Below are 15,557 nucleotides of genomic sequence, written 5' to 3'. Positions count from 1 at the left end.
CAGAGGGATATTGAACAGAAATCAGCTGTAATAAAGTAATTTTAGTATATAAATAATTGCTTTGTCTTTATTTTTGCTACATTTTATTTTCATTACATACTGCGGTTGCATGCAAGGAGGTAAAGTCCTGAAATGCACCCTTGTTGCCCCTCATTTTGGGGCTCAGGATGGTTATCTCCAGTCTGTTAAGACCTCGTGTCACCAGGCTTTCCACAAAAGGAAAGTATTTTAATAGTTAAAACTCTAATATTGTGACAGAATGTAGTTCAAGTTAAGTGTTTACAGTTGAATAATCCAATAATTTAATCATCCAATTTGAGATGAATGCCTTTTTTCCTTTTTTTTTCTTTTTGTACTTTTTAATACACAAACATTTAAATTGCCACAAAATGTCCCAGTGTCATCTCAGATTACATAGTATTATGTGCTACAAAATTAAATGTGTGCATAGTCTGCATACCAGTTGTAGAGCCTGTCCAATCTGGGATAACTATTAAAGGATTTGATGTGTTTTTTATTTTATTTTATTATTATTATTTTAATGTGAAAAAAAAACATGAAAACGAGGGGTGATACGAGGTTAGGTGCCAATTCCCTTTGCAGGATGTGAATGAGGAACCAGTTCCAGATATGGAAACGTAGTACGCGATGTGTGCATACTATCTATGTGAGTGGAAATTAAATTATTGCAAATCACTGGTTCCCAAACCTTTTACCTCAAGACCCAAAAGAGAAATTAGATTAGAAACTAGTGAAATAGCAGATCTACAATCGTTGTGAGCTTGTAGATTGACTATTTTCACTAGTACTTTAAACATTTGTTTTCTAATTCAAGGAATTTATTTGATTTTAATTTTAAAAACATTATGTATGAAATTCTTTTGGAAAAACAAATCACTGAATTTTGTCTCTTAATTCAGGATAATAATGCATTATTATTATTATTATTATTATATTATTGTTTTTACGTTTTTAAATAATTATAATTTTAAAAAATGTATAGGAAGGAAACCAAAAAATATATAAAGGAATATTTGTTTACTTAGTTGTGAGTTGTGACCCGGCCACAAATGGGTCCCCGACCCACTGTTTGGGAAACAGTGGAGTACATGTCCCGTCAGCGCACGTGACTGGTAAAGACCGGAAATTGCATGTAAAGTGAAATGTGAGAACAATGTAAACAAATATAGAGCTAGTCAGATAGTCAGCTCTGTGAGGCACAAATCTATCTGCCGTCTGTTTACATTTACAGTCGCTGGTCCGTCGTTTATGTGTGGATAGTTTTACAACACACACAAGGTAAACGATGTTATTGAAGACGTTATTTCCGCACACTCACAAAGCACTGTAGTGGAAGGGAACAGCCTGAGATAACGTTTTGTTTCCACAACGCCAAGCTAACGAAGCTAACTCTAGCTATATATATATATCTCTCTCTTAAAAGAAAAAGGACGTACAGCAAAAGCATCAGTGTTTCTTATCAAGCCCATTGGTACGGGGTAAGTGATTTGATTTATAATAGAAGCGTATGATTGCCAGGCCAGCTAGGAGCCTATGTAAAAGCGATTGACGTTTAAGTCCTTGATTATCAATTACTGTAACAAAAATATCTTAAACTAGTTTACCAGCCACCTGTTCTTTGCTACTTTACTTGTGTAAAGTAGCAAAGAACAGGTGGCTTACTGTAAATGGAATCTGATACAGTAAAATTTGTTGGGAGATAATGTTATATATAGCTATGGACCTGAGCCATGTTATATATAGGCTATATATATATTTTTTTATTATCCAAGTAAGTAAAAACCTTGATTCTTGTTGTGTTCAGGGTGTAAACTCACTCAGTCTGTGACATTACACAAAGCTCTTGAATGCCCTATCCCTGTCAACTTTATTCACTGTGTTTGTTCATTCTCCCACAGTGTCCACAGACTGCCAGGATGTTGTGTGAGCTCCTTCTTTCATCACTATGGTTCCTCTTTGTCATCTTCTGGCTGGAGACCATCAGCGTGTGGCTCTTTCTTTGTATATTCTATCAGGACCAGGCGTTCTACCACTGGGGAGATGGGTAAGACTTAGCCCTGGAATGTCTGTACATACATTTCATGTATTCCAAATACACACCATATACGGTATCTTCCTGCAACTTGGAGTCAGATATTGTCCTTTAGTTTCATATCCATTTGTAGTTATGGTGTTTAGTAAAATATCTCCACTTTTCCACAAGCTGCACATAGACTACATTCTCTGCGGGCGAGGGGCCATAAATGAGTGCAGGACTGAACATATCAAATTGTGGTGTGATTAATTACACCACAGCAATCGCAACGCACCTTTATATGTTCAGTCTTGCAGTCATTTCAGGTCCGGCCCCTCGCCCGCAGAGAATGTCATCCTTGTGCAGCTCGATGAAAAGTGGAGATATTTTACTAAACACACGTTCAAATTAGGGATGGTCCGATCAGGTTTTTTGGAACCGAGCACCGATCACAAAAGTTTGATCACCCGATACCGATCAATCACCGATCCGATCAAGTTATTATTTATATATTATTTATATTTTCTAAATGTTAATGTTTTAACTTTAATTAATTAATTCACTCATGAATTCATTTATATATTTACCTTATAGTTATTTACCAGCATTACTATGTATTTATTATCATAGCAGTAACTAATTATTCCTTCAGCACTGTGGAAATCAATACCCCAAAATGGCCTCAAGTGGGCATACTGAACGGCTGGTTGATCGGATGCACCGATCGGATCGGTGAATTTACCTTTTGATTTAAACCACCGATTATCGCCGATCACGCTTTGATCGGCCCGATCCGATCCATTGCCGATTGATCGGTAACATCTCTAGTTCAAATGTATATGAAACTAGAGGACAATATCTGCCTCTAAGTCGCAGGAATTAATCATTGGGTGAGTACACACGCAAGAGTGACTCATTAGGGCGACCAGATCAGTCTGCTAAACAGGCAGGCATAGTACCGATCTATGGCTGTGTATTTGGAATACATGAAATGTATGTAATATCACAGACATTCTAGGGCTAGGTAAGACATGTACTGTGCATGTTGTGCAATGGTAGTGATTCGCAACCTTTTTAATAATGATTTATTATCTGTGTGAACATTGTCCACAGTCCACACTGTATAATCGTCTTAATATTGTCTGCCTTACAGACCCCTAAGGGACAAGTTATTAATCACCTGAATGAACCCTAGCGTCTGGTGCAAATATTTGGCATACGTAAATAGCAAATATACAAGCTAACAGCACCTCACAATGCAATGCTATTTCTGAATCTTAAATATTTGTAGTATATATTATGTATATATGTGTGTTCCAGTTACACACTGGAATGAGTACAGTCCCAAGAAAATTATCAGAGAGTTGACATACTTTATGAATATGTTCAATATGTAAATGTTTTATTTTTATTTTTGTTATTCATTTGATGTTGCAGGGTTTTTGGAGATGACCCTAGCCAAATGCTAAACATGTTGAACAGGTGAGTTGAAATTTGTGATCCAGTGGTTTTCAAACCGTTTGTATTCATAGTGAATATATTTTTCACTATTTGTGAAAAATTCTGAAAGAATTGTAATTCATTTCTTATTTTATCCATCTATAATGACATTCCCAAAATAGGGATGCTAAGTTGAAAGTGGTTAAAATATATTTATAGCATGTAGATTTTGCCCCCGTTTTAGGAAATGAGCTGGCACAAAGTATTGATATAGTAAATAAAATATATATTCATAGCTTTTTGTGTATGATATACTATATTGCAAAAATATCTATCTATCTGATTGTCACACAATCCCAGTGCACACCTGGACTTTTGCACACCACGGTTTGGGAACCACTGGTCTTAATCCCCTCTCTGTATCTTGTTTCCTTCTCTGCATTGCTCTTTCTTCCTTCTGGTTATCCTATTATAAAGTAAACCTCTGTCAGTCAGTCTGAGTTCTGCATGGTTCTCCTAAGTGGGTTGAGCAATTGATCTTCTTGCACATCTGCATTGACTATTAGCATATGCAGACAGTGAGGACGCCAAAATGTAAGCTGTTTATTCGTGTTTTTTGTGTAAACACTGGAGGTTGGGGACAGCAGACTGATGATAACAATAATAGAATAGCTCACTCTTCTCTCTCTCTCTCTCTCTCTCTCTCTCTCTCTCTCTCTCTCTCTCTCTCTCTCTCTCTCTCATATTCACCCACTGTTTGTTTCTTTCTCTGTCTCTCTGTACAGAGTTGATACCAGCTACAGAGTTGATACCAGCATGCAAAGATCAGTGCAGACCTGAGCCAGAAGAAAAAAACTCCTGAATTAATTCACAGAAAGCACTGTTCACAGAGATGGAGCTGTGTGTATAATGAACATATGATGATGACAATCATATTATGCTATGTTTCCCTTGCACTGGCTACCTGTACACCATAGTGCATGGTCACTGTCGATGTAAATGGCTGATAAGCGGATGGAGATTTGCAGTGGCAGTAGCTGTTAAAGAACAAACTGAGACTAGGAGGAGATTATTAATGATAAGTGCTTCTTGTCCAAGTATGTAACATTCAACGCACATATTTTCACTCCAATATTGGTGAAGCAGCATAAATACGATGGAAAATGCTTTTGTTGACAAAGTTGCACTGACCTGTGCAGAGGTCAGTGTCCTCATACTGTCATGCTGTGCAACAAAATGTCTTTGCTGCTTGCAGTTGCATTTTTATAATGGTTTGCTGAAAATCTGTTGTCTGTTATGCCTATGAACGTTTTACCAACTAAAAAAACGTATTTTTGTTGAATGATTGATTTTATAAACTACAATGAGGGGTGAGTTACCAGGGTGTGCACTGACTGCACTCTCGAGTCCTAAAATCACAGAATTGCTAAACAGTATGGTTATTGAATGTTGGGGCAGAGCAGATTAGCTGTTAAAACACAATTTCCCAACATTCTTAACATGTGTTGTTTATGATGATGCCATTGCCAAATAATGATAACATGGGTACAGTGTTTTCACATTATTGATTTCCCAGCATTTAAAGATCTTTTGCTCTCTTTAAAATCTCTTATGGTCTTGTTGGCTCCAGGTGTTATTATCGCTATGAACATGTTTAACGGAAGTTGGAACTCCTGGAACCGTTTTTTAAGGCTGTGGTTCCCAAAAGAGAAATTACAAATTACACATTCGTCCGGGACCCAAACTAGTGAAAATAGCAGATCTATAAGCTCACAACACACCGCTTCGCGCCACATTGTGAGCTTGTAGATTGGCTATTTTAACTAATTCTTAATTATTATATTTTATTTATGGAATTTCTTAATGTTTGTTTCTTTGTTTGATTTTTTTTTTTTTTTTTTTTTTTTTTATAAAATGTTTTGTTGGGGAGGGGAACATTTTTTAAATATATATTTTATTTATTTTACTTTTTGTAGGAAATGAAAATGGGATTTTTATTAGAGTCGTGACCCATAAAAATTGGTCCGTGACCCACAGATGGGTCCTGACCCGCTGTTAATGTGAAAGGGCGATCCAGACTAGAGTGAAGTCCAAGTGTGCTCCTGCAGGCATCACATCAAGCCCCGTTCATAAGCGTAACTGATAACACCAAACGTTGTTTTGTACACGAGGAGGGGAAATGAGGTAATTGCTATGAGTATTTGTGTAAATAAAGAAAATATTTCACTCATGATATTGAATTGTGTTCTCTCCACTTTCGATGCCAGAACAGCAGGTGGCGCTCTTAAAAAAAAAAAAAAGAATGTGCTCATATCTTTGACCCGTGGTAAATTCCGTCCGGGGTCAGGATCCGGAGGGATCGAAGAGTGAAGTGCGCGTTGTGGTGTGAAGTATAGCGTTACACGCATTAATAGTGTTATTTTGGGTTAAGGTTGCGGGCTTATATATCATTTTTTTATATCAAAGGCACACTTTTCGGTCGTCTGTGCCTACAAGAAAGAAATCGTGCTCTCAATTGTGAGCAATAAGTGCAGAACATGGCTCCAACTATCCAGTCTCAGTCTCAACGAGAAGACGGTCACAGGTAAGGAAAAGAAAATAGACGATCTACAAGCTCACAACGCCTTGCAGCGCGAGGCGTTGTGAGCTGGTAGATCGGCTATTTTGAACCAAAACAGCAATGGAGACTAATGTTTGTTTCGTTCGCCTTTATCTCACAGCTGTTATTCATGTCCCTGATTAATTTACCCACTGATATTGGAATGGAACTCTGTTTATTAATCGGTCGTCGTAGTACGAATAGGTATAAAATATCTTTGTTTCAAGCAGTATGCAAAACAAATGCTTAACCACATGCTGAAGTAAAATTACGTTTTATTCTTGTTACTGTAGTTCACTATTAATTGAATACTTTGGTTACAGGACGGTACAGTTCACTGATACAAGGTCAACTAAAATAAAAGACCACAAGAAAGCTTTTGGGCTTGTTTAAATTAAGGCCCCTTTATAAACTCATCATTACAGTCAGGAACAGAGGTGACACTCAAAGCTAGTACAACACTCTTGTAACACTGGGTGTTTAATAGCCTTGAATCAAGACGGTCATCGGTCGTAATGATATAAATAATGTATGGCAGTCTTCTATCAATGTTAGGTATTTACTGTGTAGTTGCTGGAGAGTCAGTATGTTAATTATTTGTATTGGTATACTGTGATGTGTTTTGGGGAACAATACTGCATGATTATATTTAATTGAAGTTGCTGCATTTGTTATTAATCATTTTCATGGCTGCTCCTGTATCTTTATTCTTTATTGGCTTATTAATGAGTCGTACCATTGGAACACATTGATTGATTGATTGATTGATTGATTAAAGACTTTATTAGAAGTTTGCATAGGAAAAGGTACAGTTTCATGACGGTACAGTTCACTGGTACACGGTCTACTAAAAGGAGATCCATGAAAAGACTAAGCTTATTTCCACAGGAAACCATTTAAGTATCTCATATAACATTGAATGACAGACGAATAGAACACAGTACTATGCAGTAGATATGTAAATAAAATAAAATGAAAGAACAAAAAAAAAAGAAAAAAAGTAAGTCTAAACAAACAGTAATAAGTATATACAAAGAAGGCGCACAGGAGGGTAGGGCTGGGCTAGGTTTGTTTTTTACCAGTTGCGAATGGCTGCTGCCTGTAAGTGGTTTTTCAGGGCAATTTTAAAGGATGCTAGTGATCCACACTCCTTTATGGCCTTCGGTAAGGCTTTCCACATTTTGGTGGTATAGCAGAAGAACGTACATCTCAAAATAAATCTGATGTGTTTATTTAGTGGTTGTAGGTAGTGTAGTTTACAGGTTATACTGGACACATGTGGACTGCTACAAGCCAGTTTTAAGTTAACCATTCAGCTAACTGGTTAACTGGTTAGCTCATATGTGAGAACATTTACAGATATTGTTGTGGTATGTGCAGGGTCAGTCAAATACACATTCTTGAAGAATTGTAGGACAATAGTATATGTTACAGCTGGGGTCTTCAACAGGGAGTCTGGGACCCCTAAGGGGTCTTCAGAGTTACTACAGGGGGTCCTTCAAATCTTTGTTTGATAGAAACCTTTTTCTCCTTTTTTACTTGAACCCTTGCGTCCATATTCTGAGAACTTCAGACAAAAATAGCAGATCTACAAGCTCACAACGCGGCACGCCTCAAGGCGCTGTGAGGTTGTAGATCTGCCATTTTCGGCAAAGAGGTTTGGTGTAGAGGGGAAAAAGAGCACACGAAGTACAGAGTGAAAGGTCAAGTTTTTTTAAGTATTGACGGTTCAAGTGGTTACATATCTGATAACACAAATTGACATGAATCCAAAATACACTGATGATTGTGCTGTCAAACGATGAAACTATATGGAATTTGGGGGTCCCTGCTTCATCTCTCTCTCAGCTAAGGGGTCCTTGGCCTGAAAATGTTGAAGATCCCTGTGTTGATTGGAGAACCAGTCCCCCCTTTGTCAAAAAAATAAATGAGGTCTTGGAAATACTGAGATTAGGGAGGGGGGGATGATTTACGATGACGGCGTTGAGCAATGCTTGGCCCGGCGACTCGCTCGGTGATGCCTCTCGTGGCACAAGTCCCCTTCAGACAACGCGCCTCCGCCGGTGAAAACTCCAATCTGAATGGTTTTCCAATCACACTGACATTGTAGACCCAACAACACTTCAAATGGTGAACATTGAAATGGGTACACATTATTGTGTATCATTATTTTATGCTTTAACTATTGAAAAATAGCAGATATACAAGCTCACAGCGCGGCACCGAGTGCCGCGCTGCGAGCTTGTAGATCTGCTATTTTTGAAAAATCGTGACAATTAGAATTTTGACCCGATTCTATAAGTGTCTTTTGAATCCTCCTAAGGTTTTTTGAAAAACCTATGTTTCTATGTCAGCAATCTGGCCAGCCATCGTCAAAGAAAAGGTCCTTTTCACTTAACTGGAGCTCAGTTAGTCTGAGCTCCAGCTCTCAAACCTTTTCATGTGAAGGACCTCCTAAATGATATTTATTTGGCCACGGAGTCGGACCCGCATCTCAAAATATGTAGTTCCAGGGACCCCCACAGAGCCAAAATTTGAGTTACAAACGTTCGCTTTGAAAATACATATATTCAAAGATTTGCACACATTTTCACGACTTCTTCAAAAATAGCAGATCTACAAGCTCGCAGCGCGGCACTCGGTGCCGCGCTGTGAGCTTGTAGATCTGCTATTTTTCCCTGGTTAAAGCATTCAATAATTCTAGGCCTGAATGTGTTAAATGTTAGGCAAGTTGGTGACAATTTTGTGTGTGCTATTTTCTCTTCCAGTCGGAGCTCCTCCCATAGAACTGTCCCAGAGAGGTAATTTAATGTAGCGGCATTCATTTATAAATGTTATATATCTGGAAATGTATTCATTTATTTGTTTGTTTTTATTCATTCAAAAGTTGTGGTGAATTGGTGACATGCTTTGTCTCCGTTACAGGTCAGGAGTGGTCTGCCGGGTGAAATACTGCAACAGTCTTCCTGATATCCCCTTTGATCCCAAATTCATCACATATCCATTCGACCAGCACAGGTAAATGTCCCGTCTGACTATCTTCTCCTTCCACGTAACAGCAGTAGACTGTTGAGCAGACTCAGACATGGCTTCACGTGTTTCTCCATGTGTGTTGGACAGGTTTGTCCAGTATAAAGCCACCTCTCTGGAGAAGCAACACAAGCATGAGCTCCTGACAGAACCCGACCTTGGGGTCACTATTGATCTCATCAACCCAGACACCTACCGGATAGACCCAAGCAGTATGTCTTTGATTGTAGACACTTAACCGCCGTTGTATAATTTCCTTAGAGGCTCACATATGTTGGAGACTACATCGAATGTAATTGCTTGTGTTTTGTTTCTTCAGTTCTGCTGGATCCAGCTGATGAAAAGTTACTGGAAGAGGACATCCAAGCTCCATCCAGTTCAAAGAGGTAAGGACACATAATAAAATACATACATGTAATTTTTACATTATGCAAGTTATTTTTGACACTGAAATAGTGTTTGGTTTTAAACCCCCTTTTTCCTTTTCCTTAAGGTCTCAGCAGCACGCCAAGGTGGTCCCATGGATGAGAAAAACTGAGTACATTTCTACAGAATTCAACAGATATGGTGTCTCCAATGAGAAGGTTGAAGTCAAGTAAGTTAGAAAAGAATGCGTTTAGATTTGTGCTTTTACATTGAAATGTGCTCATATTGACCAATTCTGTGTAAGAGACCCACTCTTTAATCTGGATGTTTTCTGTTGTTAGGATTGGTGTGTCTGTCAAACAACAGTTCACAGAAGAAGAGATCTATAAGGACAGAGACAGCCAGATTTCTGCCATTGAAAAGACATTTGAGGACGCACAGAAGCCGGTGAGTAAAATGATATTACTCTGCATTTTAATTAATTAAGGTTTAAGATCTACAGGCTACAATTTAGGCATTTGGCAGACGCTCTTAATCCAGAGCGATTTACAATAAGCAAGGTAAATACATCAACATCAATACAAGGTAATAAATCAATACATTAACATCAATACATCGAATGCATAGAAATAGTAATCTAAGGAAAAAAAACTTGGGTAGACCAAGCACCTAATTCATTAAAAAGTAAAACAAATAAGAAGTTTAGCAGATCTACTACTTTTAATCCATTCTATACAGGAAGGCATCTGTTGTAGCAATCATTTTAACCTCTTCAGCCATTATTTTATACTTCGTCTCTTCCAAAATAGCAGATATACAAGCTCACAGCACGTCACTTGTGACGTGCTGTGAGCTTGTTTATCTGCTATTTTTAGAAAAATCTCAAAGGATTGTGCAAATCCCTCTGGTTTTGCTATAAACCAGAGGACATGTAATTAGTCAACCTCCTAACAATCCCTCTGGTTTTGCTATAAACCAGAGGACATGTAATTAGTCAACCTCCTAAGTTAAATAAACGTTCTATAACTTGTTTCTCTCTCCAGATTGCCCAGCACTACAGTAAACCCAGGGTTACTCCAGTGGAGGTGATGCCTGTGTTCCCCGACTTCAAGGTGCGTCACAAACTGACAGTCCACGTAGATTATTTCCAAATGCATGCCATGAGGGGAAGCACATGAACATAAATCTTCAGACATGCTATTATTTTCTTTATGCTGTTGTTTTGAAAGGGTATGTACTATGTAGGCCTGTCACAATCCTGTATAAAACACAGATCTACAAACTCACATTGGCCACGTTTACATGCACAATATACAGTATATTCATTCAGAATGAACTCATTACGAACAGAGATTCATACCCAACTGTTTACATGGAACCTAAATAAAATTATATCCCGATTCAAACTGTATATACCAACCCCAAACCGGAATCAATGGAATATTCTATTCCAATTGACCGGAATGGAATATTCTATTCCAATTCAGATGTTTACATGAGCATTTTTATTCTGAATGAGCAGTCATTCTGAATACAAGTGGAATATACCTGTGCATGTAAACGCAGCTAATGCGTCGCAGTGCTATGCGTCGCAGTGCTATGCGTTGCGAGCTTGTGGATCTGCTATTTTCATTATTTTTAAATATTTTTAAAATAATAAAAAAAGGAAGGGTTTTGGACATACAAGGTTTCTACCCGACAACGACGATATGGTAACATGTCATTGGTTCGACCTCCCTTTGGTTAGACCACCTAAACCTAACCCTAAAGCCCTTTGCACACAGGACAGTTGCGTTTTTTTCGTTTGCGACATGAATAAAACGCATTGGATTTGGTGTGCAAGTCTGTGCGGAATCGGCTCTGCGGATCCAAAAAGGAGTCATAAAAGGAGTGATGAGTTTTTTACCGCATGCGACAAGACGCACGAATTGAACTGGGTTCGATCGAGAAAATCATTGTTGAGAATTGAGAATCATTGTTTTCTTTTCAAAAAATGATATTGTCCGTTTTATCCGTGCTGTTAAACGCGCCTGTGTGCAAAGGGCTTAACCCAAACCTCAGTAAAACTATGCCTAAACCTAACCCTAACCTCAGTAAAACTATGCCTAAACCTAACCCTAACCCCTAAGTGATATAATGTAGCCTTTAGGAAATAAAGGTGATGCATGCTACAAGATGGATGTTCTTGTTTGAATCTACGTCATTTCACTATGAATTCTTTATGTGGACTGCAGACCTTTGGTTTTAAATTAGCAATTTTTCTGTTCCCCAGATGTGGATCAACCCATGTGCTCAGGTCATCTTTGATTCTGATCCTGCACCTAAAGACATGTCAGCAACTGCAGGCGTGGACATGATGTCTCAGGCCATGATCAGGTGTGGAAATAATAGCCTTTTGCAATTCTGCACACAGTTAGTTAGGGCTGTCACCATTATGACATTTTACATGACGATTAATTGTCACTCAAATAATTGCGATTAACAATTTAATTGTGTTTTTTGTCGTTGACAATTACATTTCTGTTTGGCTTTTAGGCTTTGAAGTTGCACATGGTAGATAGGACACATAACCTAAATATACAAAGAAGTTACTGACATATTTGACAACTTTATACTTAAAAAAGAGCATTGATAGTGGAAATATCAGATCTACAAGCTCACAATGCGTCGCATCGCGACACGCTGTGAAGCTTGTAGATCTGATATTTCCACTATTTTTTTATTTAAAAAATGTATATGAACATTTTTTAACATGGAAACGATTATGACGATTATGAAAAATAATCGCGATTATGTCAAATAATTGCGATTAGACGATTATGTAATAATTGTGACAGCCTTACACACAGTATAAGTTTCTTTAGTAACTGTTATTGATTTTGTGTGTGTGTGTGTGTGTGTGTGTGTGTGTGTGTGTGTGTGTGTGTGTGTGTGTGTGTGTGTGTGTGTGTGTGTGTGTGTGTGTGTGTGTGTGTGTGTGTGTGTGTGTGTGTGTGTGTGTGTGTGTGTGTGTGTGTGTGTATATATTTTTTTTACATTACAGAGGTATGATGGATGAGGAAGGAAATCAGTTTGTAGCTTACTTCCTGCCCAATGAGGAAACTCTTCGTAAGCGCAAGAGAGATGTCGACGAGGAATTGGATTACATGCCAGATGAACTGTAAGTACATTTTCCAGCACAGAGTTTTTGCTGTATAATAATAACCACCAAAATAGAATTCCTAAGTGACAGGGATTCTACAAAGAAATTGATGTTCCATCTCTGTGTTACAGGTATGATTACAAGATAGCTCGGGAATATAATTGGAACGTGAAGAACAAAGCCAGCAAGGGCTATGAAGAGAACTACTTCTTCATCTTCAGAGATGGTGATGGTGTTTACTACAATGAACTTGAGACCAGGTGAGTCACGAGAAGATTATGTGCTTGATGTTTGTGTCTTTATGAAGACTATGAGACTGTTTTTAAAAGAACGATGCATCACGATGCATTTAAATCACAACACACCTGAACTGACTTCTGAGTTCTGTTTCCTTCAATTGCACTCCATGACAGATTTCCCCCACCGTTTCTTTGGTCATTAGATATAATTTGGCGTTATCATCCTTCTCAAAACTTCTTTACAAAAATTTTAAAATGCAGTGTCTTGCAATTACAGCTGTGTTTATACACTTCAGTCTACCTCCTGGCATTCAAGGGTTTCTTTCGAGCCTCAATACAGTTGAATTCCAAAAAGCTCTAATGTACTTGGTTATTTGAAAGCTGTTTGGCCCAACCACTATCGGGCATGTTCTTAATTATTTGAGGTGTATGTTATAGGCGTAAGTGTCCTACACTAGCCTGGTTGTCATTTATACTGTACATGTACATATGCTCATTCGCTTAACACATTTACCCTGCATTGTAGAGTGCGTCTGAGTAAGAGGAGGGCCAAGGCTGGAGCACAGTCCACCACAAATGCTGTGCTTGTGTGTAAGCACAGAGACATGAACGAGAAGGAACTCGAAGCCCAAGTGAGTCTTCTACAGTACTTGCTCTAGACAAGCTTTGCTTAAATAATGTAAATTCTCAGAGCATTACTCTTCAACTCTGTTCATCCAATATGTTACTCTGACTTCAGTGGCCGCAGTTGTATTGGTTAATAGTAGTAGTGATTTAATGGTGTTCAATCTCTCCACGTCCTCATCAGGATGCTCGTAAAGCTCAGCTGGAGAACCATGAGCCTGAAGACGAAGAGGAAGACTTGGATAAACTACTGGACCTGGCGGAATCTGGTCAGTTGACTGTTGCTCTATCCACTCTGCTCACCCACAGCATCTTCTCTTTACTGGCTAAAGCATACACCATCTGACACCACTGGTTCTCAACCTTTTCAGGCCGCGACCCCCAAAATAATCACATTTTAACTGGGGACCCCCCTGACATGCACTAAGAGTTGAGGCATTACATTTTGTATAACACGGTTCTATTGTGAAAATAGCAGATCTACATGCTCACAACGCCTCGCATTGCGAGGCGTTGTGAGCATGTTGATCGGCTATTTTCACAATTTCTGCCCCTAATATTTGACAATTTGGCCAATGTTTAATTTGTCATTTTAGAGGTATTAAAAAGTCCTTAAATTGTCACTTTAGAAATGTGCATACTGTATATACCCTCTATGCACTTAAACTTTATGTTGGTTTGTTTACTGTTGAGTGAGAAAACAATGTTGCATGTTAAGTTAATCATCCAGGGACTGCCCAAAATAATTTTGGGACCCCCTTTGGGGGTCTCGACCCACAGGTTGAGAACCAGTGATTTCATTTAAAATGTAATATATATATATATATATATTTTCCTTTCCCTAGGCGATGAGAAGGACAAGGGCAGTGAGGCAGAGAACTCCGATAGTGACTCGGAGAGGGAGGGTGAAGAGCAGGAACGGAGGGTGGAGGAGGAAGAGGACGAGGATGAGGAAGGTGTGGCGAGGAAGCGACAGCGCAAAGCCAGCGGGAGCGAGAGCGGCGGCGAGGACAGGACCATGCGCGACGAGGAGGAGATCTTCGGCAGCGACGACGACAGCGAGGATAACGACAACGACAACGAGCCAAAGAACTCGGCCAGGAGCAGCGGGGAGGAGGGCAGCGGGAGTGAGGACGAAGGGAACAGGAGGGGCAGGAGGAGTGGCAGTGCCTCTCCGGCACACAGTGACCGCAGCAGTGACCACTCGGAGGCTCGGGCTCAGAGTGGAAGTGCTAGTGAGCAAGGCACAGATTCTAGTGATGCCAGTGACAGCGAATGAGATTACTGTTGTAGACATTCTGGTGAATTCCACCTGCCCGTGACAGACCATCTGGCTCCAATCAGCAGGTTTTATTATAGAGCGTTTGGCTGTCTTATGACAATGCTATGCTACGTAACTTAATTGGGCTAATCCCTTGATGGTTGAAAATAAAATAATAAACTGTGAGGGAGGTCCATGTAGCTTTTGGGCACCTGTTGATATTACGTAATTCTGCTGATATTTTTGATTTATTGATTTAGCTTATACAGTACTTATTAGAATTTATTTGTACTTCTTTTGATGTTGACAAAAGCGAGTTCTCTTTGCTAGGTTTTCAGTGCTGGAGCATGTAATGTCTTTTTCCTTGTTCATTGAGTTATCACGTTATACATGTGATCTGATAATAAAATTCTGATGTTTTTTAAGGAGAAACAAAGCATCAAATTATTTCCAACAGACTGACACCATGAATACCTAAATATTAATTCATGCTATCTAACTTTAGTGTCTGATCATGGTTTATATTAGACAAATCAGGTTGTTTATGTTGCCACCGCACTCTGATGTCTGGTGTGTTGTCCCAATAAACTACAACGCTAAAATAAAAGAAGGGTCGCACTCAGAAGATAATCTGTATTTAAGCATCCATCTCTCATTTTAACACCTCAAACGTCTCATCAGACTTCAACTCAACTTTTTACTGAGTCGAGTCGACTTGCAAAAATCACAAGTCATTAATGCCCTACTTCAGAGCAAGATTTGGTTTAAAAATACATTTTATTATGTTTGCATAATTATATGCCGTCCAAAATGAATTGGAA

General features: G+C 38.8%; 1 protein-coding gene and 1 long non-coding RNA gene across 2 annotated transcripts; both read left to right on the top strand.

Moving 5' to 3' along the window:
• The first annotated feature begins 1,192 nt into the window (after positions 1-1,192).
• On the top strand, positions 1,193-5,646 carry LOC308290414. The gene is made up of 4 exons (XR_013962290.1): positions 1,193-1,499; positions 1,920-2,065; positions 3,473-3,517; positions 4,261-5,646. It is a non-coding gene; the product is annotated as an uncharacterized lncRNA (long non-coding RNA).
• A 177-nt stretch (positions 5,647-5,823) lies between these two features.
• paf1 (PAF1 homolog, Paf1/RNA polymerase II complex component) lies at positions 5,824-15,172 on the top strand. Its single transcript, XM_080732235.1, has 14 exons — positions 5,824-6,059; positions 8,843-8,875; positions 9,000-9,092; positions 9,195-9,316; positions 9,424-9,490; positions 9,598-9,699; positions 9,812-9,917; positions 10,514-10,582; positions 11,743-11,846; positions 12,514-12,630; positions 12,744-12,872; positions 13,378-13,483; positions 13,660-13,744; positions 14,321-15,172. The coding sequence occupies exons 1-14, from the start codon at positions 6,013-6,015 to the stop codon at positions 14,752-14,754; spliced, it is 1,614 nt and encodes a 537-aa protein (XP_080588361.1). The 5' UTR covers positions 5,824-6,012; the 3' UTR covers positions 14,755-15,172.
• The last annotated feature ends 385 nt before the right edge of the window (positions 15,173-15,557 follow it).

Source organism: Nannobrachium achirus, assembly GCF_963921795.1.
Source record: "Nannobrachium achirus genome assembly, chromosome: 8".
Classification (NCBI taxonomy): domain Eukaryota; kingdom Metazoa; phylum Chordata; class Actinopteri; order Myctophiformes; family Myctophidae; genus Nannobrachium; species Nannobrachium achirus.
This window is presented reverse-complemented; position numbering and strand designations above follow the sequence as displayed.

Bases quoted from the DNA above. Each gene is read 5' to 3' on its own strand.
- paf1 (XM_080732235.1), top strand. From the start codon at position 6,013: ATGGCTCCAACTATCCAGTCTCAGTCTCAACGAGAAGACGGTCACAG. The intron at 12,873-13,377 runs GTGAGTCACGAG...CCTGCATTGTAG, and splicing joins TACAATGAACTTGAGACCAG to AGTGCGTCTGAGTAAGAGGA. The intron at 13,745-14,320 runs GTCAGTTGACTG...TCCTTTCCCTAG, and splicing joins ACTGGACCTGGCGGAATCTG to GCGATGAGAAGGACAAGGGC.